The 25335-nt window shown below is 50.2% G+C and overlaps 1 protein-coding gene across 3 annotated transcripts in view; it reads left to right on the forward strand.

The window, feature by feature from the left end:
* WSCD2 (WSC domain containing 2) overlaps nt 1-25335 on the forward strand; it is a 98723-nt gene that overhangs the window by 67683 nt on the left and 5705 nt on the right. For 2 of the 3 annotated variants that reach the window (XM_004281364.3, XM_049698571.1), the window contains exons 4-8: nt 77-261; nt 13155-13276; nt 16244-16418; nt 20731-20895; nt 22614-22814. In XM_004281364.3, the coding sequence (XP_004281412.1) occupies nt 77-261; nt 13155-13276; nt 16244-16418; nt 20731-20895; nt 22614-22814 (848 nt within the window). The remainder of the gene's footprint in view (nt 1-76; nt 262-13154; nt 13277-16243; nt 16419-20730; nt 20896-22613; nt 22815-25335) is intronic. The other variant, XM_049698572.1, reaches the window with a different exon arrangement.

The raw sequence follows: 25335 nt of genomic DNA on the forward strand, positions 1-25335 counted from the left end.
CCTCACTAGGTGAGTCACCCTGTCCCTGGGGTCTCCATGGTGGCAGTTACCCTGGCCTGACAGCAGCCTCCCCCAGGGGTTACCTGTATGCTGGGCTGGAGTTCGGCGCCGAGTGCTACTGTGGCCACAAGATCCAGGCGACAAACGTGAGCGAGGCGGAGTGTGACATGGACTGCAAGGGCGAGCGGGGCAGCGTGTGCGGTGGCGCCAACCGCCTCTCCGTCTACCGGCTGCAGCTGGCCCAGGAGTCAGCCCGCAGGTGTACGTGAGTCGGCCCCTCCCCTCTCTGCCCTCGCCCACCTGAGCGCCCACCTGTACCTTCCACGGCTCCCCCCCGCTCCTGAGCCCTCGGCTGCCCTCCAAGGCTGCCACCATCCTGCCCCAGCCTCACCTCCAGCCACGCCCCTCTTCCTCCTTAACAAACAGCTAGAGCCTGAGCTGGCCTGTCCTTCCTCATTTTCTGAAAGCAGATTGTGTCTAACGATGGTGACAATGACGACAGCAAACACTTCATCGTTTTCCAAGTGCCTTCTACGGGAGAGCACATCTAATCCCCACGATGACCCTTGAAATCGCACTGTTATTCACCCACTCCCATTTTACAGATGAAGAGACTGAGGCTCGATGTCACACAAACAGCAGAGGATTGAAACCAACTCCAGAGCTTATGTCTTTAATGCTCCTGTAGAGAGAATGTATCCCTCGCCTGCCAGTGCTTCAGTCTTTTTGGAAAAACTCTCCAGTTTCCAAACTGAGGGAGGGAAGGGGATGAATAGCCGAGGACAAGAGCCACCCCTTCTTCTGTGGATATTGTCCCGTTGTCCCCTCTCTGGGTGTTTAATAGCAGTTAATGTCTATTTATCAAGCATCTGCCGTGTGCCAGGCACGTGCTGAGCCCACTGCAAGCCTGATTTTGTTTCCCTTCCCTACAGACTTTTCAGGCAGTTACCATGGTTAATTGTCTCCATTTTACCGTGAGGAAACCGAGGCTTGATGAATTTAAGTAAGCCTGCCCAAGGTCACACAGTCTTGTGACCTCAAAGGTGACCTTCAGACCTATACGAAGAGCTAATGGCCTTGACGAAAGACAGAGGGCTGAGGTTTGTCCTGGTTACTCTTCTGATGCAGTCCTGAGGTAGGAATAGGAATCCAGAACTAAGAATCCCAAATTTGAATGCTCCAATGAACCCTAGGGAGATCTTGTTAAAATGCAGATTCTGATTCAGCCGGTGAGATTCTGCATTTCTAAGGAGTTCCCAGGTGATGCTAGGTTGCTGGTCCATGGACCACACTTTGAATAATAAGGCCTTAGACCTCCATGGAGCTGACAAGTTCCGCCCAGAATGTCAGCCTGCCCACCCAGGTGGATTTGGCAGAACCTTAATGCCTGTCTGCATGCAGAGAAAGGCCTTTTCCGTATGAATGTCATTGTTTATAAGAATTCCTTGCTGGTGTGCTTGACACTGTGTTCTGTTTTCCAAACCCCGTGTTTCTGAAGCCCTGTTCAAGCTTTGCTTTACAACGGGGTCCCGCGTGCCGCCAGTTTACAAAGTGGCTGATTTCTAGAAACAGAGGCACCCTCTGCCCCCCCATCGTTGCCTCAGTTCCTCCAGCTCTGCAGGTCTGGCTGGCAGAGGGCGGGGAGGGGGTGTGAAATCCAGGCTGGATGGTGTCCATACAGCAAGTCTCTGGTTTGGCCATTAGTGTAATGAGGTTTTAATTTGATAGCAGATTTATCATCCCCAATACTGATTTCTTTATGCCAATGTTTACATTATTTTGATGGTGACGTTGACCATATGAAGAGATGGCCTTAAAGTTGTGTGTATTTAGAGGGAAAGCTGATGCCACTAGAACATTCTAGTGGATGATGCTGAGCTAGATAACAAGAATTGGGCTGCGTATGTCATCAGCCACTATCAGCTAGACCTCCTTTTGGTTAATGTTCAGATTGGCTGGGTAATACGAACATTCTCCTGTCTTTCTCTCTCTGTCTCTGTCTCTGTCTCTGTCTCTCTCTCTCTCTCTCTCTCTCTCTCTCTCTCTCTCTCTCTCTCACACACACACACACACACACACACACACACACACACACACACACTATTGAGATCACCTGGTATAATAACACTCTCATGGACCAACAAAGATTTTCAGTCATCAGGTGAAATATATAAACCTTGACACACCGAGACCACTAGAGCCCGCTACAATTGGGTGTGTTTTGCCCTGGTAGCAGTGGGAGGGCTGTCTGGGTGGTGGCTGGTGAGAAACCCCTGAGGCTGATGGAAATGCTGCTGTGCCCCTCAGCTTGCCCACCTCTGCAGTGGTGTTTTGTTCCATCTGAGAAAGGAATCTTTGTATTTATGTCGAAGACGGGGAACCCATTCATTTCTACTGAGAGGGGAGTCCTGGATTCTGTAAGTCCAGCCCAGCTGTTCTGAATCGTCGCTGTACAAGGTTGGAAGCTTGGGCACCTTCAGCTGGAAACTCCAGAAGGAAAGCTAAGCCTTACTAATCTCAAGGCTACTGTGGCTGAGATGGGAATGGAAGTGGCTTGGATAAGGAGACAGATGGTTTGTCACATTGGGACTCCTGGTGGGCTCCCCGTTGGCAACATGGTATTTGGAGAGAGCGTGGGGACTGTTCATTAAACACGTGATTGCTCCCATGTGTATTAGGCATGGAGAGGACAATGGGGAGTAAAGCACAGTCCCTGCCCTCAAGGAGACCACCGTCTAGTGGAGAGACAGACCCAAGACGAGTGGGATCTGTTCAAGCATGGCGGGTATATATAGGAGCCACGGGAGCAACATTTGAGCTGAATCTCATTCTCAGATTTCCAGGTGAAAGGGAGAGTCGTGTATTCAGCCATGAACAAAAGGATCCTCAAAGGTGATGTTTTGAATGACCTGTTGGAAGCACCTTCCTCACTGATGCTTCATTTTACGGCTTTAGAAACTGAGGCCCAGACAGCACAAGTGGCTAAATTGAACAGCCCTGCGGGAGGCTCCACAGAAGAGGGCTGACTGATTAAGGCCTTGAAAGATGTGTAAAAGAGGAGGATATCCAGACTCAAGGAATTGCCAGAGGGTGGGGGAGAAATCTAGGCAGAGGGAATAGAGTGTGCAAAAGCTGAGCGGTAATTTCTAGACGTGACGGGCAGGCATGATCTTTCCAAGGCCACAGTGCTGCTTAGGGACTGAGCATAGGCTGGAACCCAGGTCTCTGACTCCTAGTTTGAGTGCTAACTCTATATAGTGCTGTGGACACCTTGACCTCTTGTATTGGATTTTGGACCCCATTGCCTCTCTTTTGGGAGTGTTCCTTGGATTTAACTTACCTCCTTTCTTCCTTGACCCCTGACCTCTCCTTCTGCCCTGCGTCCTGACTCTACACCATACAGAATATCCAGTGCCTTTGTTCTGACTCAGTGGCTTCCCATTCCTGAGATCTGATTTATACGCAAATAAGTCAGAAAGGGAGGCCTTCCACTGGCACACGACACTAGCACGTATTACATTAGGGAGGGCAATGAGCAAACACTCCAGGAAACAGGTATGGTGGAAACCAGATTCCATTTGTAGAGTCATTAGTTTGTATTAACACCGTGTGCTAATTGTGTTTCCCTGAGCAGTGGCACAGAACTCTTCATGATTGTGAAGATCCAGAGGAGGCTTATTATCGCCCAGGCACCACTCTGGTGGGGTGTCCACCTTGCGTGGGGAGCCAGCCTGCGTGTTTCCGAGGTGACGGAATGCTCCTACGGTAGTGAGAGCATTAGAAGGTTGGCAGAGCAAATGTCTGCAGGCATCCTGCTATTCTTTCTTGCCACAGACACTCGGGCACACGGACTCTTTGCCCTTGTTAGAAAAGAACCGAGAAATGGACTTCCTTCTTGGTTGGCTTACATTTTTTCACAGCAGTTTGCTAACTGTGTCAGCAAGTGTAGCTTCTCCTCCCAGGGGCAGAGACCTGCTGGTGATTCGAGAGTATTATGGCTTTATAGGGTGTTGCAAGAGATTTCATTTGCCTGAAAGATTCTTGCAAGATTCGCATTGCAAGGTTCATTAGAATTACACAAAATATACAATATGTATGTGGGTCCCGTGGGTGGCTGTCCGTGGTGCTGACAATCCTTTGGTGCTGCCTAAAACCCCCATGACTGCAGACTAGCCTCTCCCAGGACTCGGCACTTTTCCCTCTTGTTTTTTCTTTTCTGTCTTGGTGAAAGTATTATGAAGCTCATGTTATCACCGAAACAGTAGATCTTGACTCGTGGGTCACACTGTACCTGATGACTCTTGTGTACTGTTGCTAGTTCTGGCGATTTTTTGTCTTTGAAGGTTAGAAGGGAAACGTTGTGCAATGCTTGTAGTTTTTGTTCACTGATACTCCGTTTTAACCAGTTCTGCTGAGAGGAGCCTCAGATGACCATGGAAAGTCATATTGGATGGATGGGCTATGTCTAGCTCCTTCTTTGCCGGGCCTGGAGGCCTCTCCTTTCCCTTGATATATGCCTGGGACCCCTGAATTTTATAATTCATATGGGTCTTCATGTGTTCTGCTGTGTAGGGCCAAGGAGATGTTAGCTAGAAAATTTTTTCTCCTTCTGCATCATGATGGGGGAGAATTGGTTTGCTCTTCTCCGTGAACCGTAATCCAGGAAGGCTATGGGAGCAATGATTGCAGATTTTGGAATCAGGCAGACATTGTTTCTATCCCAACTCCTTCACTTACTTGCTGTGTTGATTTTGGTCAAGCCACTCATTCTGTCTGAGCCTCAAATGCCTCATCTGTAAAATGGGGACAATTCCAACCTTGAAAGAGTGCTCTGACCACCAAGTGAGATAAAGTTGAGAAAGCACATAGCACAGTGCCTGTTATGAAGTAGTGGTGATGCACCCTCCTTCCTGAAATGAAAATTCCTCAACTCACTCCGAGTAGCACCCAACTCAAGCTATTTGAATTTCCAACAGCTCACAGGAGCCGCTGGTGATGCCTAAAAATAGCTGGTTTGAATTCTCCTCGGACAGTTAGGCTCTTTGTGTAATTCAATCCCTCTCTGATTATAGGTAGCCATTAACAGCTCCCAGCTCACTGCCTTTCCTCCTCACCAGCATCTTTAATGCAGTAGAGCTTGGCCTAATTACCCGGGGGGTGATGGCCTCTTTCAAACCAAGGAGAACTCTTCCACGCCTGCCTTTAAGCTGATGCCTGGTGGGATTTACCTCATCTTTGTGAAGCCCCAGAACAAAGAGATGATGGACTTCAGAGATACTTGCAGCTGGTTCCAGGATGTTCTTCATCTGCCCCCAGTAAAGGGAGTTGATGAACAGTTGCTCTGCTCGCCTCTTGCTAGTAGAAACTCCAAGCTTCCGAGGTCATGCACCATCCCAGCTGGCCTGGCGATGAAGAGCTGACATTATCAGAATGTGGGGCATGGGCTTTTGTGATCCTTGGACCCCTACTGTGGAGCCTCAGAGCGTTTCTGGGAAATTCAGGTGGCTGGCATGGGGTCTCTGGAGCCCAACCACATTGGAATTCGGCAGGCCTCCTGCAGAATAGCAGAGAGGTGGGAACCTAGGATGTGATGTCAAATAAGATCAGGGTCAAATCCCTACTCTGCTCCCTACTAGCTGTATGAGCTGGAAAAGTGACCAAATCTTGTTACGTCTCAGGGTCTCCACCTGCAAAACAGGATAATAGCATCCTCTACCTCTTAAGTTGTTGGGAGGATTAATTGAGGTGTGATATGTGTAACATACTTAGCACTAACGACATACAGTAAACAGCTGTTATTATTACCTTTGTTGCTATTCTTCAGCAAGGGTTGGTCGTTAGGAAGACACTACTCAGGGTTGCTGCTACTGTCCACGGACTCTGTACTGCACAACTCCAGGGAGCGCCCTTCTCACAGGCTACAGGCTGTGAAGAGCAGTGGCTCTGAACTCTGTGCAGGATTTCCCTTGTGAATTAAGAATGCTCAAAGATCCAAGATATTTTAAGTTGGGTTCCCCCAGAGACAAGGATGTGAGCTCTGGTTTACTTGAATCATGACCCCAGGATGCACCTCCAGGGGAGTGGAGACGTGAGAAAGGGAAGGGAAGGAGCCAATACTTGCCCTTTACAAAGCAGGTCACTGCTGAGGACAGCTGAGGCTTAATCCCACCGGGGAGCTGTGGGAGGTGGTGGAGAGCGTGCTTCAGAGATGTCCCATTGGAGGAGCAGGAAGCTGCAGTATTTATCCTCCAGCGTTCACCCATCATTGGCTGAGGGTGGCTCCCAGGGAGATTAACTCCCTGGCAAGTGCAGTCTGTCCCTCACATACCCTAGGTGTTTACAGTAGGTCACTGTCAGCCTGTACTGGGATGGTGAGTGCCGGGAGTGTATTAATGGGGCACTGATAGTGTCTCCTACCTGCGATCTAGCCACCCTTCACATATCATGAACGAGCAATGAAGAAGGAGCAGGAAGACACATTGACTGAATCCTGGTAGGTCTCAGGCACTGTGAATGTCACTGCATCGCCTTCTGTCCCACCTGTGCAGGGTAGAGATAATCATCCCCATATACAGATGAGGAAACCGAGGCTCAGTCCAAGGACACACAGCTAAGTAAGTTGCTGACCCAGGTCTGTCTGAATTCAAAACCAAGGCCCTTTCTGCTGGGCACGAGAGCTTTTTTGCAAACAGGAAGGCATCTACCTACTGCTGTAGAAGTCCAAAATTCTTTGTATCACAGGAAGAGTGTTAGGAAGGTCAAGGGACCCAGGCTGGCCGCTTCTCTTTTGTTTTCAGACGTAAGAGAAAAGAAAACCTCTCACCACTGGTGTGGAGAACCGGTGACGCAACCCATTTTACAGATGGAGGAAATGAGGGTAGCAGGAGGATTCAACGTGTTGGCCACCGTGCATGTTCTCAGTGTTCCAATCACCAAGCCATAATGGAGAGCAACCTGCAGAGAGAGGTGGCCTGCAAACTGTTCCCCAGATCCCTGGGAGTCCGACCTTCCCGTTAGACATCACAGAATTCTCTGTGAATCCGTGTGGTTTCCCTCCAAAAGCAGAATGGGCAAGACTGTAGGAAGACCCCACATCCAGCAGGTTTACTGCTCCTAGAACTAACTTCCCAAACCTGTTCCCCTCCCCCCACCACCCCAGTGCACACCTTGACCAAAGAGAGACTCACAGCAGCAGCTTCTGATCCCTGTCTGGCCCTTTAAGGCCTCTGAAAACGTCACCTTACTTGGTATTCAGGGCATTCAGCTCAGCTCTGCTTTCTAAGGTGGGAGGGTCAGGGACTCATTAGCGGATGCTTAAATGTCAAAGGGAGACCTGTCTCAGCAGAGCTGGGCTTACAGAGTCTTCCTTCCTCTTCCCACACTTGCAATCTGGCCTCCTGGCATCCAGGAAGGCAGGAGAAAATCATCTGGGGAGAAGCCAGGGTAGGAATTCTACTTCCTGTAAGGAGACGGATTCACAGCCCTTTGCCTGTCCCTTCCGCTGTACTGACAAATCTCATTCATGTCCGGCTCTGAACGATCTACCCAGTATTTATGCCTCCATTTTAGAGATGAGAATACTGAGCCTCCAAAAGGAGAGGAAACATGCCAAGGTCAGTGAAGAAGGGTGGAGCTGCCAGTGTGCACTGTGTGGAGGAGAGCTGCCCGTTTGACAGGTGAAGACGCCACCTTTCAGGGAGGAGAAGCAAAGTCGGGATTAGAACTCGTGTCTCTGAGCCACTGGTCTTCTGCTCCTTGGCCAAGGCAGCTCATCCAGAAAAGTGCCATGGTCCTGGGAAGTACGGTGGCCTTCCAGTGTGGTGCCAGGCTGGATGGCCTCTTCTGGAGCCCCTGGGTCAGAGTTGGGCCCTCGGGGCCATCTGGAGATGCGTGCTGATCTGGCCCAAGAGACGGGCATCCAGCTGGGGGTGATAGGAGGGCAGAGCATTTGGCCAGAGGCCTAGATGAAGAGCCTGTGGGCTCACAGGGCCCTGAGTGATACCCCAGTGCCCTCAGTTACTCAAGGTCACATCTGCAAGAGGATCCAAGGGTGAGCCCCTAATAGCAGGTGACTGCAAAGACTACCATGGGTGGACTCCTGCTCTCACATGCCTACGGTCAGACACACACACTCCTGTACAGAGACCCATATGCAAGGTGTTCTGGGATATGCAGGAGCTGGACCGATACCAACAGTGCCCCTGTCTGTGGGCTCCAGGTGGAAGGGTCTCTGTGGTCTTGACACCCTGGGGAGAGACTCAGTCTGGGCTGGACTCCAGCAGAGGGGCCCACCCTCCTGTTCTGCTCTCTCGTGTGGCTCAAGCATGAAGTGGCCTTGCACTGAGGAGACGAAAGTTTTTGTTCGAATCTGGGTGCTGGCTGTTCAGGGGTTGTTGGGAAATGCCCAACCCTGGTGGCATTGGGCCAGTCCGGTGGGAGGCTGGCTGAGGCTCAGCCAGGCCTTCTGGTAGAAGAGGGGGAGCTCTTCTCTCTGGTACATGGTTGCCAGGCAACCCAGAGAGAGCCTCCAAGATTATGTCTCCTCCCCTTGATAAGACTCATCCCGTAGAGGTCCAGTGCACAACCATACAGTCACAGCCCGAAGCACACAGCCACAGCCAGGTGCCCACTGTCAGGAGACCAGGCAGGCAGGTGGACGTACACCTGCTCATACAGGGTCCTAGACTCCCACGTGGACAGACCCAGATGCGCTCAGATGAACCAGGTCCACGGGGGCCCATTTGTGGTCTCAGAGCTCAGTATCCACGCACCCAAATAGGTAGATCTCTACTCACACCATCACAAACCCAGTCACACACACACGCGCACACACACACAAGATGCACACACTGCCTCCCTGTCACACACACTGTGCACAAGTGTCCCACCTCCCAGACACACCCTCACTACAACCAGGCCCAAGCTACCCTCATGGTCTGCATCTCCTGCCCCATTGGTTCCCTCACACCCACACATACCCCCAAACCCCCAATGCCTTCTGATACAACTCTGTCTTCCCCTGCACAGTCCTGGGTCGGGGAGGGTCTCAGACCCCCCAGGGTGGTGGAAGAGGGCTCCAGGAAGGATCCACCCTATAGGATAAAAGGTGGTGGGCTTTGCACCCCTACAGTGTACCCAGGACCACACCAGTCCTGAAGGGGCCTCCCTTGGCCTCAACCCCAAAACCGTTGCCCCAGCTGGGGCCCAGGAGGATTATAAGGTGGTCCCTCGAATAGGGTCCTGGTGGGGAAGGGGCAGGTTAACAACTTGAATATGGTTCTAGAGACTCAGTGTCAAGTTCTAGGCATTTTTAGGTGCTTAAACAGAATCCAACTCCAGAGTTGAGAGACCCCAGAGTGACAGCCTTTGTGAATGATTAGTGGTCAAAGGGGAGTGAATATATGTCACAGTGTTTTGAAAATGCTCAAACAGGGCCTGGGGGTGGTTCCTTAAAGAGGGACAGCCCAGAGTGTGAGGACTCTGAGCTCAGATGTTCCCAGGTTAGAATCCAGATGCTGCTAGTTGTCAGCTGTGTGACCTTAGGCAAGCCACTTACCCCTCTGAACCTCTGTTTCCCCTTCTGTATAATGGGGAGAGTGAGACTTTCTTTATAGGAATTAGGAGGATAAAGTATATCAAGTGCTTACACAGTGCCTGGTACGGCGAGAGCATTCGATAAGATCGTCAAGAATGGAAGCATCTCAGACTTAGATTCCAGTCTCAGCTCTGCCTCTTATAAGCTGGGTGACTTGTGTCAAGCGGTTTCAGCCCTCTGAGGCTTGAGTTTCTCCATCTGTAAAAATGGGGATCCTTATACCACCAGAATGATGCAAGGGTTCAACGGGGCCACATGTGTGAACAGTTTAACCTAGTTCCTGGCTGATAGCACGTGACCCGTATATGGTGGCTGTGATGATAACAATGATACTGTGATATGACTATAAGCATCTAATCATCATAGTAGCATTATTATTATTGGAAGAAGCGTAGACTTGGGAGACAGAGCAACTTGGCTTTGATCTTACTCTGTCCTTAGACAGCTTTGTGGCCCTGGAAGCCAGAGCGCCTCCTTGAGCCAGCCGTGGCAGCTACTGCTCGTGGCTGCTGCGAAGATTCAGTGGAGCCAACGCGCCCAGCTTGGAGCCTGGCATCCGTGCGGGCTCAGTAAACACTGGTGGAGTCCAAAGAGAAAAGGCGAGTCCCCTTATTGCTGAGAGTAAGTCCAGCGTCTCTGCCCCGGGACCTGATGGGCGTCCAGCTAACTAAGTTTTCTGGTTACGTGAGGTTTCGTCCACACTGCTTCCGGCTTCTCATCTCATTGCTGTAAATCTTTAGCTTAAGCGCCTGACTCCCCTCCGCATCCTCACCTCGTACGGCACATTCTCTGAGCATCGTTAACTCTTCCTCAGGGTGACCGATGAAATGGCGCGTCCCTCGGTGCATCCTGGGCCACGGGATGGGAGACTGTCCCGTGTTCCCCCACGGGACACTAGTGCCATTTGGGGTCTGGCAGTTCCTCATTTGGGGGATGGAGGGCTGTCCTGCACAGAAGAGACTGCATAGTCTAACCCCCTCCCTATCATTTACATGTGGGGAAACTGAGGCCTGGACCACAGCGTCCACCACCGTCACTTCTCACCAGCCTCTCGCAGCAGCCTGGAGTGAGAGGTGGGGAGTGGAGGAGATGGTGCTGGGTGGCGGGAGCCTGCAGCATGCTCTGGAAATCAGTCATTTAACCCAATTCCAGATGTCTTCTCAGCTTGCTAGATTTGCCTCCACGATGAGCAATTTCAGGCTACAGGGTGCCAGGTGGTAGAGGTAATCACTAGGGTGCCTTTGACAGCTGAGATTTAAAATTTTCATTCCTAGACTCCCTCCCTGCTCCTCCACCATCCTTCTGCCCGGGGAGTAATTTCATATCCTTTTCTCTGCACTTAAATATAGATATATACGTATATGCTAAAAAAAGAGGGCTCCTTCCTGGGGGATCTGAGACCCTCCCCAGCCCAGGACTGTGCAGGGGAAGACAGAGTTGTATCAGAGTTGTTGATTTTTGTAGCTTGCTTCACTTTTCCCCAAGGATTAGCATTGTCTTTCTGAGATAATCCTTAGCACGTTTTCGCTAACAGTGGGTCCCTAGTATTGTCACATAACCTCCCCTCTCTAAGCCCTGCGTCTCTCATCCGTAAAATGAGAGTTTACTATGGACCCTGCAGAGTTCCCAGGAAGGTAAAATGAGACGGCATTCGCAAAGTTCTCAGAAGAGTGGATCACACATGGTAGGTGCTCAGTAAATGGCACCTACTTCTGTGCTCCTGATTTTGATTCACTGCATCAACAGTGTCCTTTATTTCATGTGAAAGCTGTGCTTCTAGAAAAGTGTATACAGCTCAGATTTGAGAACAGTGGAACCCAATTGAAAATGGGCACCATGAGTCTTTAGATAAATTTGACAGGGGCCACTTATAATTTTTAAAATTTGTCTTTATTACATTAAAAAATAACTATGCACTGTCGAAGAAGTTAGAAAAGCGTTTTACAAAAAGGTGGAAATAAAAATTGCCTATATCCTATCAGAGTTCCCCAGAGAAACAGAACCAGTAAGATATATGCAAATATATAAATCAAGAGATTGATTTAAGGAATTGGCTCATGCAGCTGTAGAGGCTGGCAAGCCTGACATCCAGAGGCTGAATTCCTTCTTCTCTGGGAAACCTCGTTTTTTCCCCTCATCCCTTCAACTGATTGGATGTGGCCCACCGACGTTTTAGAGGGAAATCTCTGTTAAGTCTCCTTAAAGTCAATGAACTGTAGATATTAATCCTATCTTCAAAAAACCTTCACAGCAACACCTAGACCAATGCCTGACCAAACAACTGGGCACCATAGCCTCACCAGGTTGACACAAAACTTAACCATCACGTCTGCTATTAAGAGATAACCATGGTTGTTAACGTATTAGTCTATGTCCCTCCAGAGATTTACACTGAGAGAGAATTTGCGGACACAATTGATATTTTATAATATGTGGAGTTTCATGGTCTCAGTTTTTATTTAACGTTCTATCTTGAACACATCTTCATCTCTTTAAAGTAACCTTTAACACCATTATTTTTGATGGGGCATAGAATCCCATTGTGTTGTCATTCCCTACTTTATTTGTCCAGTACTTCATTGTTGGACAGCAAGGTTGCTTCCAGTCTTTCACCTGTTAATTTAAATAAATGCTGCAGTGAGCATCCTTATTGATGTCTTTGTGTACACCTGTAATGGATGCAAAGGGTACCCACCCAAATCCTCTTTACCACCAATGGCTCACATCTGCCCCCTTGCCCCAGCAGCCTTCCAAATGACAGACGTTGGGGAGGGGGGCACATAGGGCCAAGGTCGGCCCCTTTCCTTAAAGTGGGACCAACTCTGTGGTACAGTTTACCCTCCGGGCTGGAAGTGGGACCCAGCCAAGATCACATGCTTACTTAGCTCCTCCTCTGCCCTGTCCTGCTTCTCCTGAAAAGCCATAAAACATTGTCTCAGGTTCGGCTTCAAGTAAACCCAGCTGAAGACAACATCTCTGAGTATTGTTTTGAGGATGACTTCTATTAAAGAGATAGCAACATCTTCTGAATTTTCTGTTGCGTAGCTGGGATGTTTCCAGATTAGGTTATCTGAAGGGGAATATCTCCAACAAATCAGTCCCTTAGAGCACTGATGCGGCAGAGGCTCCCGAGGCCCCGGTTTTTCCCCTAAAGCCCAGGACAATGGGAGGGAGAGGGGGCACCCCAGTGCTGGAAGGAGGGGCAGGAGAGCTCTGGACCCTTTGCTTCCCTCCGTCCTCAAATGCCCAACCCCCTCCTGATGAGATCACGAAAATCCTCCATGGCGTCTGTCATTTCCCTAAATGAAAAGTTGCCACCACCAAGAATGAGAAAGCGAGACATAGGAGTGGTGACAAAGAAAAGGGATTATATGGCCCAGCAAGAACATCTCAGTGACCTGTGTTGTTGACAGAGATGCCAGGGTTGAGGACATTCTTTGAATTTTCTAGCTCATGAGTCTCCACTGTGGCTCACTGCGTGACCTTGGGCGAGACTCTTGCCTAGAAGGTGGCTCTCCCAGCCTACATCTGACTAGTTCTTTTCCCTCTGTCTCTCCAGATGGAAGTGCAGTCTTCCGAGGCTGCTTCCGCAGGCCCGACAACCTCTCCCTGGCCTTGCCCGTGACGGCTGCCATGCCCAACATGTCTGTGGACAAGTGTGTGGACCTTTGCACAGAGAAGGTGAGCCTGGTTCTGTGCACGGAGGGTGCACCCTGGGGAGGGTGGTGTGGAGCAGCTGGAGGAACGGGATGCTTGGCTGGAGGAGCAGCAGCCCAGCTGGGATGAGAGAGGTCATTACTGTGATCTGTGACATGGGGGGAATGTGACTGTTTCATGTGGATCCAGAGGGTAGGAGTTACATGGGGCCCATTTCTTTCCCTCCAAAGAAGTGTGTTTGTTCTAATAGTGAGGATTGCTCAGGAATGAGGGCCACATGTGAACTGGGCCGAGAAGCATAAGTAGAAGATTGCCAGGTAAAGGCAAGGACTATCCCACCTTGGGACAGAGTGAGTTCCCCGTCACTGGAGGTATGCAAGCAGAGGCAGAGCAGGTGTGGCATACGGAGCTTTGGACATTGGATATCAGTTGGACTGGATGATCCAACTGGCTGATCCTTTCTCAGCCTGAGATCCTTGATGGGTGACTGTTTATCCTTCCTCCCAAACCAGACAGGGAACAACACAAGAGCAGAAACTGTGGCCTAAAATATTTTGTGACCACTCCCAATACCCAGCACAGAGCTAGGCTCATCGCTGGCATTCAGTGATGTCTGAGGAGCTCCCTCCTTCACTCAAGGTGAGTTAATTACACGAGGGTCCAAAGGAGAACCACCCCTCCCCAACCACAAGAAGGTGGTTGCCCATTTCATTCATTCACTCAGCTAATATTTGATGAGAACCTGCTTTGTGCCAGGCCCCTGTGCTCAGTGCTGGGGGTGCAAAGTCAACAAGATATGGTCTTTATCCTCCATGATGCTGACATTTGCTGGGGGCCAACTTTGTGGCTCTTCCTGGGTGCTCAGCGTGCGCCCCAACTGCTGAATGCCCCCACCTGCTCTGACGCATCCTGCTTGGCTTTTCTTTCATCAGGTCTCCTAATTCACAAAGCATGTCTCAGGAAGACTGAAAGGATCATCATAGAAACTGCCACTTACCGAGCACCTCCTCCATGCAGCCCTCTGCCCCACGGGTCACACAGTTTACCTCTCACAACAAAGTTAGGTGTTGGGAATTTTCATCCCCATTTCACAGATGACAAAACCAAGGCTCAGACAGATGAAGTCACTTGCCCAAGCTCACAGCGCAAGCAAGTGGCAGAACTGGGACTGACACCAAATCTATTCTCTTGACTTCTGAGCTACCCTAGAGACCCCACAGAGAGGCTTCCAGGAACCATTCAAGGGCAGCCAGGCCACTTCAAGTCACCAAGCATTTCCTGAGTGCTTGCTCTGCTCCCAAGAGGCATCCTGGAAGGTCAGGGGCGATGTTCATAAGAATGAAGAAGGTTTGACCATCTTTTTGTCCAGCTTTCTCTCTTGGGCAGGAATCCCCCTCCCATGGCATCCCCTCCAGGTGGACATTCCTCTGTCCTGAGGGCTCTGGAGGAACCTACAGATCAGCCAGAGGTGGAGGACAAACACAAGACAGTGAGGTCACAGGGCAAACCAGGATGGAAGAGGGTCCAGCTGCACATAGGACTGGAGGGAAGCAAAGGTGTGGGCAGGTTGCGTGGGCGGGGTGGGGGGCGACAGGAAGACCCCGCTGCAAACCTCCCTCTTCTAGTTTCTTCTAATCTCCTTAGGGCGTCACAGGAGGAAAATTGAGGGGATTAAGTGGACAGGGGTCCAGAGCTGCTTGTGTCAAGTGGTGGAGGGTCTGAAAGACTTAGGGTGTCAGAGGAGGCTTCAACATGGGTCACCGGCTAGAAAACACCATCAGTCCCAGCCCAGGTCCACCCACCTGTATCAGCATCTCTCTGATCTTTGGCTACGTGCTGTAGCTCATATTTAACACCTGTGAGAAATAAACCAAACCTACCTACCATGGCAAAGCTCACCGGAACCAGCCACGGCGGTATGACCTTGGTTTGTTACCACATTATTCCTGGACCAGCTGCCAGGGAGAATTCAGCTTCATGCGTCTGAGCAGAAGCAAGTTGGACCAAGGACGGTCCATTGCCCTCCAGATCTCAGGCCCAGCCTGCTCCCACTTAGCTCTTTCATAGAACAAATAAAACAATTAGGAGCAGCTCTCCCAGCAAAGACTGCGGCTACGGGTAGGTATCAACATCCTCTTTGGCTTAAAAGGAAGGATTCAGACAGCTTTTCCCAAAGCATGGGCTTCATATCACTGTCAGACACAGAGGATTTACTCTGGCATAATGCATGGCCATAAGAAAAACTTTTCTTTTTCAGTTTTCTTTCAAGACCTCCAGGAGAAAGCTGCTTTTCAGTGCTAAAGTATCTTTAACACCTCTCTCCCCTCAACTAATCTCCCTTTTGCAGGAAAAACAGAGTCGACCCCAGGCTCAAGTTCTTGGCAGGCAGAGTGCCTAGTTAGAATTTAATCATGTGGTTTTCTTTCTGCAGTATTGGGGTTTACAGTATGGAAATGTATGGAAATGATACTTCTCAACCAGTGCTACTTTCAGGAGTAATAAATAGTTCCTTTGAATAGAGAAAGCCCGTGCGCAGCAACGAAGACCCAACACAGCCAAAAATTTTATATATATATATATATATAAAAATTAATTTTAAAAAGTGACTTGACACATAAAGGAAACAAATAAATGAATAATAGTACAGGAAAGCAAAAAAGAAAATGGTAACTATGTGAGGTGATGGGTGTGTTGACTAGCTTGATTGTGGTGATTATTTCACAATGTATACATACATTGAAACGTCAAGTCGCACATCTTAAATAGATGCAATTTTTTACTTAATTATACCTCAAAAAAGCTGGAAAATATAATAGTACAGGAGGTACGCAGGTAGGGCAAAATCTTGCTGCTGAAGCTTGGGGACCCTTGAGCTGGGGAGAGTGATGGAGAAGGGGACGATTGGAACGCAAATCCTGTTCTGCACCCAGAGTCTGGGCTGTCCAGGGATTTGGTGACTTTCTTCCCTTTCCTCTCCTGCTTCATCCCCAGGAGTACCCACTGGCAGCCCTTGCGGGCACCGCCTGCCACTGTGGCTTCCCCACTACGCGATTTCCCCTCCACGAGAGAGAGGACGAACAGCTCTGTGCCCAGAAGTGCAGCGCGGAGGAGTTTGAGAGCTGCGGGACACCCAGTTACTTCATTGTGTATCAGACGCAGGTCCAAGGTAAGCCAGGTCCGCCCCGACCCAGCAGACCCCCAGAAGCTCTCCCAGCGGCCTCCCTCCCAGAGATGCTCCAGCCAGTCCATTCCAGCCAGCCTGTCAGCAAGAGGACTGTGCAGGCCAGAGAGCAGAGGGCAGAGGGCAGAGGCAGGGCTGGTGAGCATAGCCAGGCTTAGAGATCCTGCATGGGCAATGGAGGGAGGGCCCCCGGGGGGGGATGGTTCTGAAAACCTTCTTCTCTATCCCTTATACTGAAGACCCCCTTGGTGGCTCTTCCTGTAATGGGGGCTGTGAGCTTGAATGGGAAAACATCTGATCTGGGAGTAGGAGACTTGGGTCTTCAACACAGACCCACTGCATGATCCTGGGTGAGTCATGTCCCCTTTCTGGGCCTCAGTTTCTCCATCTGTAAAATGAAGCTGTAGATTGTTACCCTTCCAATTCTAGGATTCTGCAAATTTACCTATAACTTTTTCTTCTCTTTCTCTGTCTCACTCATCCTTTCCGCTTTTATCCTTCTTCCTTTGCTAGTGGAACCCACACTCAATGTTTATCTCCTCTTCCACCTGTTGGGGCACCGGACTGTGATGACGATGGTGGTGGTGGTGGTGGTGGTGACGGTGGCACTTAGGGACTTTCTTTGTGCCAGACTCAGTGTTGAGTCCTTCGTATGCATTTTCTCACTGATTCCCCTCAGCTTTCCTGTGAGGCAGGAATAGTCATTATGCCGTCTTTACAGGTAGGGAAACTGAGACTCAGCACAGGTAAAGGACTTGCCTGAGGTCATGGTGTTTATAATATTTCTAGATGAAAATCTTTTCTCCTGCTGGAGGCATCATGAAAGGTGGTGGCACTTGGAAAGGTGCCTTGCTGGGATGCTCAGCCCAAAGGAAACCCGTGAAGGATTACCCCAATATCTGAAAAAACTGTCCACCTGCGATGTGCAGTCCTATGCCAAGCTTCATCTCATTTAATGATGGGAAGCCCACAGTAAGCCTATGATCAGGATGATACCATCCCCATTTTACAGATGGGAGAACCAAGACTCAGAGAGATTGAGAACTGGCCATAATCACACATCTACAAGAGTGATTTGCTTTCAGGTCTCTGACTCCAAAGTCCCTGCTAGAAACCTCTACCCACAGTGCCAAGGACACTCCCCGCACCCTCTGAAGCCTGGAGAGCTAACAAAACACCACTGGGCTAGACCTCCTCTTCATCTCCCAGGAACTAGGCTGCCATATACGGTCGGGCAGGTTGAGCACTGCACAGGCATAACCTAGAAGAAAAGTAATGCCTGAAAGCCAGCCTGTGCTCTGCCTGTCATGCCGTGCACTCTGGATGGCAGCACATCTGCCCAGAGGAAGGGGAGGGAACCTTTATCTGATTTTTACAAAGGTGCTGTAAGAGCTAGTGGCAGCTTCACCAACAGCCTGTCCCCTGTTTGGCCTGCTGGGGGTACCGGTGGTGGCCAACTGCGGCTGCTTCCATGGCAGCTGAATATTGCTAAGAGCCCAGTGAGCAGAAATGTCTTTAGCCAGTGTGGCCCTTGGCTTTATTTACACTCTGGTGAGGAAGGATGAGTGTTTGTTAGTTTCCAGGAAGTGTTGGTTACTCTGTGCAGAGCTGTGTTACCCCAGCTTGGGGGAAGGGTCATACACAGCTTAATTATCCTGTGACCATGAGCAGCTTTGATGTGGACACAACCGACACTGGAGCCTTTTCAATAGCCCCTGATTGATGGGTTTGCTCATTCCCAGTGCCTGGCCCCAGGCCATTACTGGTGTTCAATTTCCCATGTCACACTTGCAGTCCGTACACACTGGGGTGGCTTGAGAGTCATGTGGTTCATGAGGCCGCCAAGAATCTGGTCCACGATAGCTGCCATTTATTGAGTACCTACTGTGTGCCGGGCACTGTCTAAGCTCTTTAGACTGAATTAACTCATCTAATCCTCATAACAGTCCAATGACATAGGGGCTGTTACTATTACCGTTTTACAAATATGGCAACTCGGCACAGAGAGGTTGAGGAGCTTGGCCAGAGTCACACAGCTAGGACAGAACAGAGTTGGGATTCAGACCAAGGCAATCTGGGTCCTGAGCCTGCACTCTTAATCTCAGCTTCTCAACATATACTGCAAATACTTCACATGCATTATCCATCTAATCCTATAAGGTTTATTAGCCCCACTTTACAGGTGAGGAAACTGGGGCTCAGAGAGGTGAAGAGCCTTGTTCAGTGTCACACAACTAGGCCATGATCATCCTAGATCGAAACACAGGTCTGTCTGATTCCAAAACTATATACAACACTGCCTCCAGCATCTGTTTCGATTTGTGGAGCTTAAGAACCAAATCAACTTCCTTTTTAGTGTTGAAAATAACCAGCTTTATCCTCGCCGCCCAGGCAGTATTTGAATGGAGAATTCTGTTTTCAGGGGAAATTGAGGGGCCAGGTTCTTTCTCTCTCCCAACATTTTATTATGAAAAAATGTCAAACCTCCAGAAAAAAATGGAAAGAATTACACAGTGAACCTGCTAGACTTATCCTACAGATTTTATATCTGTCAACATTTTGTTCTGTTTACTTTATCATACATCTCTCCATTTCTCCATCCCTCAATTTTTATTTTTGGTTGCATTTCGGAGTAAGTTGCAAACATCATTACACTTCAGTCTGCATATCACTAATTATAATTCAATATTTACTTATGATTTTTTTTTTTTTTTTTTGCAGTACGCGGGCCTCTCACTGCTGTGGCCTCTCCCGTTGCGGAGCACAGGCTCCGGACGCGCAGGCTCAGCGGCCATAGCTCACGGTCCCAGCTGCTCCGCGGCATGTGGGATCTTCCCGGACCAGGGCACGAACCCATGTCCCCTGCATCAGCAGGCGGACTCTCAACCACTGCGCCACCAGGGAAGCCCCACTTATGATTTTTTGAAGTAGCATTTACATAGAGTGAAATGCACAAATTTTAAGTGTACTATTTGATGCCAACTGAGTCCTATGAAATCCACACCCCTGTCAAAATGTAAAACATAACCACTCTCCAGAAAGTTTTGCATCTAGGCTCCTTTTTGCAATGTGTTCCCGTGAAAACCATTCCCAGACACCTACTTGGCTTGATAAAGATGCTTTTTGGTTTGTTTTTTTCCAAAATCTGCTCTCCTCTGAACAAACAGATTAAACCTGCATGACGGGGAAGAGACGTGGTCTCTGGCTAGCAGCATCAATACTAAGAGCTCACAGCATGTGAGCCCTGTGTTAACACTCACACCCATTCTCTCTTCTAACCCTCCTAACCAACCCCCAGGATGTCATCATTATCAGCATTCCCATTTTACAGGTGAGGAAACTGAGGTTTATTCAGATCCATCATTTTTCCAAGGTTACCCAGCAAGGAGATGGCAGAATTGGAATTTAAATTTAGGACTTCAGACTTTTCCCTTGAAGGGCTATTGTGAGAAAGCAAGTAAGGATAATAAATGTTTCTTGGATGGATGGATGGGTAGATGGATGGTTAGGTGGATGCCAGATAGTATGGAAAGTGCCAGGAAATCAGCAAAGGACAATATGGGCAGGGTTTCTGACTAAACAAATAATTATTTGAATTACAGTAGCAGAAAGTAATACAAGAGAGATGGACATAGTACACTAATGATAGCCCAGGGAGGGAGGGAAGGAAGGAAGGAAGGGAGGGAGGGAGGAAAGAAGGAAGGAAGGGAGCAAGGAAGGGTCCAGTTCAGCAGAGAGCAGGATAATAAGCAGTCAAAGGCAGGTAGGAGGCAGTGAAGGCGGAGGGACCAGTGCACCTGAAGCTGCCAAGTCAGGAAGGAGCAGAGCACGGATGAGACAGTGAACCAAGTGGCTGGCAGGTGGGGGAGTTTGAGGGGAGAGCATGTGGGTGGCGTGAGCCTGGGAGGATGCAAGGGCCAGGCCACACGGGGCTTGAAGGTCAAGATAAAAACCTTGGACTCAGTCCCATGCAGATGGACGGCATTTGTGAGTTTTAATCTGGAGGCAGGTGTGGGGGTGATAAGAGACTCAGTGGGACAGGGGAGAAACTGAGGCTGGAGAGAAGGCTCATCCTCCTGGCTGACTTTTATTGAATCCCTACCATGTGCTTATCCTTTTTCATATATTATCTCATATAACCATTTTCCCGTTTCCAAATGAGGAGACAGGCCCAGAAAGCACCGGGTCGCACAGCTGGGAGGTGGCAGGGATGGGACTCACACCCTGGTCCCTTCTAAACAGGCTCCTTCTGCTGTGCCCCTGCCACTGACCCCTGTCTGTGCCCTGCCCTTTGCAGACAACCGCTGCATGGACAGAAGGTTCCTTCCAGCCAAGTCCAAGCAGCTCATCGCTCTGGCCAGCTTCCCAGGTGCCGGCAACACGTGGGCTCGCCACCTCATTGAGCTGGCCACCGGCTTCTACACCGGCAGCTACTACTTCGACGGTTCTCTCTACAACAAAGGTGAGGAGGCGGAGGCGAACAGGGAACGGGGGCAGGAGCTCGGGAAGGACCCCCTGGGAGGGCATGGGAATACCCCTTCCTGAGCACCTACTGTGTGCTGCTCAGCTCACCTAGGCATGTTTATCGAGACCTACTATATGCTTGGTACCTTCCCTTCACTTACATCCCACAAACATTTCCTGAGTATCATGTCCTGGGTACCTCACCTGCTTCCGTCAACATTAGACACTTATTGAGCACCTACTATGTGCCTGGGACCTTCCCTCCATTTAAGTCATTCCTTCAGCACTTACTGTATGCTGGGCACCTCATACAGGAAACTGAAGCCCAAAGACGTGACACGATGTCCCAGATCACTCATTTGAGTTGGACACACAGCCAGTGTCTTGAAGGTCTAGTATTGATACATTAGCATTCTAACTGGCTTAGAAGAGCCCATCCAAATGCCTTAACTCTCATGGGCATGGGAGGCCAAAATGGAGAAGAGCACAGTCTTGGGCAGCAGGATGGCTTAGCTTTGAACCTTATTCGCAACCCCTACAAGACCCTCATGGCAGAGTTCAACCGCAAGTATGGCGGACACATCGGCTTTGCTGCCCATGCCCATTGGAAGGACCTCTCGCTAGCTCTGTAACTTGGGCAAGTTATTTGCTCTCCCTGGGACTCAGTTTCGTCATCTATCAGATAAAACCCACAAAGGATTATTGAAAGGATCAGTTGTCTACTACATGAAAAGGGCTCAGAGCAGTGTTCAGCATGGAGTCAGTGCTATAGAAGCATCCTCCAGCTACCCAGAATGTCTTTCAGTTCCTCAGCTTTTGAAATGAGAATCTGATCCGGTCCCTCCTTCCTTTTGCTTAATTCCTTTTAAGGGCTGTGTAGTCTTTCTGGTCCAGTACTAAAACTCTTCATCACAACCCCCTCTTGCCCTCTGCTCTCCTGTACCAGTCGCTCATGTGCGACACATTTCTTCCCACCCACCACAGGACCTTTGCACCTGCTGTTCCCACCACCTTTCCCTCCTCACTTGGATTGGTAAATTCTTCCTCGTCCTTCAGTTCTCAGCCTAAGCACCTCTTCTCCCAGGAAGTCTTTCTGGATGCTGCCTGACTAGGTCAGTGATCTTGGCCAGGCTGGCTGGGCTGCTCAGCTGCAGACTGCAGGTTGGACCCGTGTCTGTTCCATGGGTCTCTCACCATCTGGGGCCAACAGGCTTCCAGGGCATGTCCTTCTCACAGTGACAGCAGAAACACACAGAGTGAACAGAAATGTGATGCATCCTAAGACTTTGGCAGAGACCCATTTCCGCCCTATCCGCTGGCCAAAGCAAGTCATACGGCGTGCCCAGCATCAGTGGGGTAGAGATGTAGACTCCACCCAAAGAGGAATCCTCCAGCACATCACTGTCAGGCCCCTCCTGTGGCACGTAGGCATGATGACTCCTCTTCTGTAGCTCTAACCACGGCAGTGACTTTACATTCATCTATGTCACTATTCAAATTATCTCTCAAAAACTAAGACCCATGGATGTTTCTGTAAATCATTTTCTCCCTGCACAGTGCCTGGCATGTAGTAGGTGCTCTGTAAGTACGTGAGTAAATGAATGAGTAGACAAATGAACGTCTGAGGATTCCTGAAGGGGTCCAGGAGGGGGTGGGGTGGACCTCTTGTCTCCCTCAGCTCAGTGCCACGTTCCCTAACCCCCTGGTTGTGGGAAGGGTTTAAAGGTGAGCGGGACCACTGGCGCAGCGGGAGGACCATCTGCATCAAGACGCACGAGAGTGGCCAGAAGGAGATCGAGGCCTTCGACGCGGCCATCCTGCTCATCCGCAACCCCTACAAGGCCCTCATGGCGGAGTTCAACCGCAAGTACGGCGGACACATCGGCTTCGCTGCCCATGCCCATTGGAAGGGCAAAGGTACTGCTTTGGAGTGGGGGGGTGGAGCCCTAGGGTGCAGAGGGCAGTGCGAGGGGCTAGTGCTGTCTCCTGCCAGGAATCCAGGAGGGCATCCTTGAAGGCATGTGTGTAAGTGTCCAGGTCCTTCTTACAGATGAGGAGGTATGCTTTGCACATCCCACCATACCCACCAGCATCACCCTCTGTGAGCCAGGTTGTTACCTTGGCACAGTGGTTAAGGGCATGGGCTCTGGACCAAGACTCCCTGAGTTCAGATCCCAACTCCACCACTTCCTAGAAAAGCGCCTTCACCTCCATGAACTTAGATTGTCCTGTTTATAAAATGGAGGTAGTAAAATCCAAGAATTTCACCCTTTAAAAACACTCAGTGGACCCTCGTATTCAAGAGCCCTTTCCTGGGATCTGAATCCAGCCCAAGGTCAGTGGCTGAGTGGCCATGAGGTCACCTATGAGCTCCTAAGATCATCATTCTATGAACCCCCTCCACTACTCTGGATTGGAAAACTCAGAGAGGTTAAGTGACTCGCCCCAGGTATAGCTGGGAAGTGACAGTGTCAGTCTCTGAGCACTAAACTTCATTAAGATGATCTGAATTTGATGTTCACCTCTGGTGCTTAGTAGATTCCAGAATGGAAGAACGTCTCAGTACAGAGCAGCAGCCCACAGTAGTGGGGAGAGCTCCGAAGTCAGACCCAACCTCCTCAAAATCCCATGTCAGTTATCACCCATATCTCCATTACCATAATGAAAGTCACCTCCATGCGTGACCAGAATGTCAGCAACACCCCAAGGTGAGAGACAGCCTGGTAGCTAATGCCTGGGTTAGGTTCACACAGTTCACCCTGTGTCATGGATGGTGCAAGCTAGTTTCAGGGAGGTGAAGGCACTTTTCCAGGAAGTGGTGGGGCAGGGGTTTGAACCCAGGGAGTCTTGCTCCTGAGCCCACACCCTTAACCACTGAGCTATGATAATGAGTTAGACTGAACGTCAGTGGCTACGGATCCCCCCGCTCAGAGCTCCTGATGCCAAGTAAGTACTCTGTGAACGTGAGCCCAGCCGACCTCATCCAGCTTCAAGGAACCAGGCTGCTGCAGCCTCTAGGCCCAGGGGTGCTTCCCACTCCTCCAAACCCTCCCCCTGGCCCCCAGCTGCTCCACGCTCCAGCCCCTCCCCAGAGAGAACCGGAGCAGGCAGGACAACATTAACTCAGCCAATCACATTCTCAGCACTGATGTCATTGATGAAAACTCTTGGGCCTGCCTGACCAACTGTGCCCTGGGTTCCCAGTTTGCTCAAGGGGCCTGTCTGTCCCTTCCCCTACTTCACCTCCTCTCTCAGTGAGGGGGTGGAAGCTGGGACAGGGGATGACATTTGTTCCCAGGGGTAAAGAGACCTCTGAATTATTTATTTGTAGAACAATCAAAAATGACCACTGTTTGGGGCCAGGCTGAGAAGTCTGCAGGTGCCAACGGCAGGATCCTGTCCCAGGAGCAGATGTTCTGCTTGTCAAGCTGGAAAGGACCTGGGAGATCGCTGAACCCAGGCGTCCTCAGCCCCAGCAGCACATCAGAATCCCAGGATGTGGGAAAGTCCCAGTTCCAAGGCTGCACCCCAGACGATCACTGGAGTGGAGCCTGGGCACTGGTATTTTTTAAAGCAGTGTGCAGGCAGGCCTGAGAACCACGGATTCATTCTCTCTTAATGGGGAAAATGAGGCCCAAGAGAGGCAGGGCCTGCCAGAGTCACTCGGGCACATAATGGCAGGACTAGAGTCCAGCTCTCCACCTCCCAGGCATCCTACTGCCCCAAGTAAAAAGGGAGGGAATTCACTTGGGAAGCTCATATGGGACCAGGCACTTAGCAATAATTATCTCATTTACATCTTCTAATTACCCGAGGAGGTAAGAAGGGCTGCCACAGTCACCATCCCAGGAAGGGAGCGAGTCATGTGGCGGAGGCCCCAGGAGTTGAGCAAGCTGAGATCCAAACCCAGGCATTAGCTACCAGGCTGTCTCTCACCTCGGGGTGTTGCTGACATTCTGGTACATTCAGAGGCTCCCCCCTCCTGGCATAACCCCTCCTCTCAGGTTTAGGCAATTTCCTAATTCCTAGGAGCCACCTTCCCTCTTCCTTATTCAAGACAGTTGGGAGCTTTAAAACCAAAGATAAGGGAGGTGTCAGGACAGGCTGAGCCCAGAGGCTGCAGGGGATGGGCAAGAGGAGATTTCAGGACACACACCTCCTATGGGGGGCCTGGGGCCCCCTCATTAGTCTGGGTTGGGAGGGACCTTCTCCCAGTGCTTCCTCCCAGGCCTGACCCAGGTCTTCAAGTGCTCTGCCTGAGAGCCTTCCCCAAAGAACCCCATCCCCACGGACCCCACCCACTCATTCCTCTCATTTGCATTAACATCTGACCCTGTAGGCACTTGAGTTTGAGACCCTTGCCTGCTCCAGCAGCGTCAGTATCACTTGGGAATTAGTTTGAAATGCAGATTCTCAGGTCCCACCTCACGCTTACTGG

Source organism: Orcinus orca, chromosome 15, assembly GCF_937001465.1.
Source record: "Orcinus orca chromosome 15, mOrcOrc1.1, whole genome shotgun sequence".
NCBI classification, from domain to species: Eukaryota; Metazoa; Chordata; class Mammalia; order Artiodactyla; family Delphinidae; genus Orcinus; species Orcinus orca.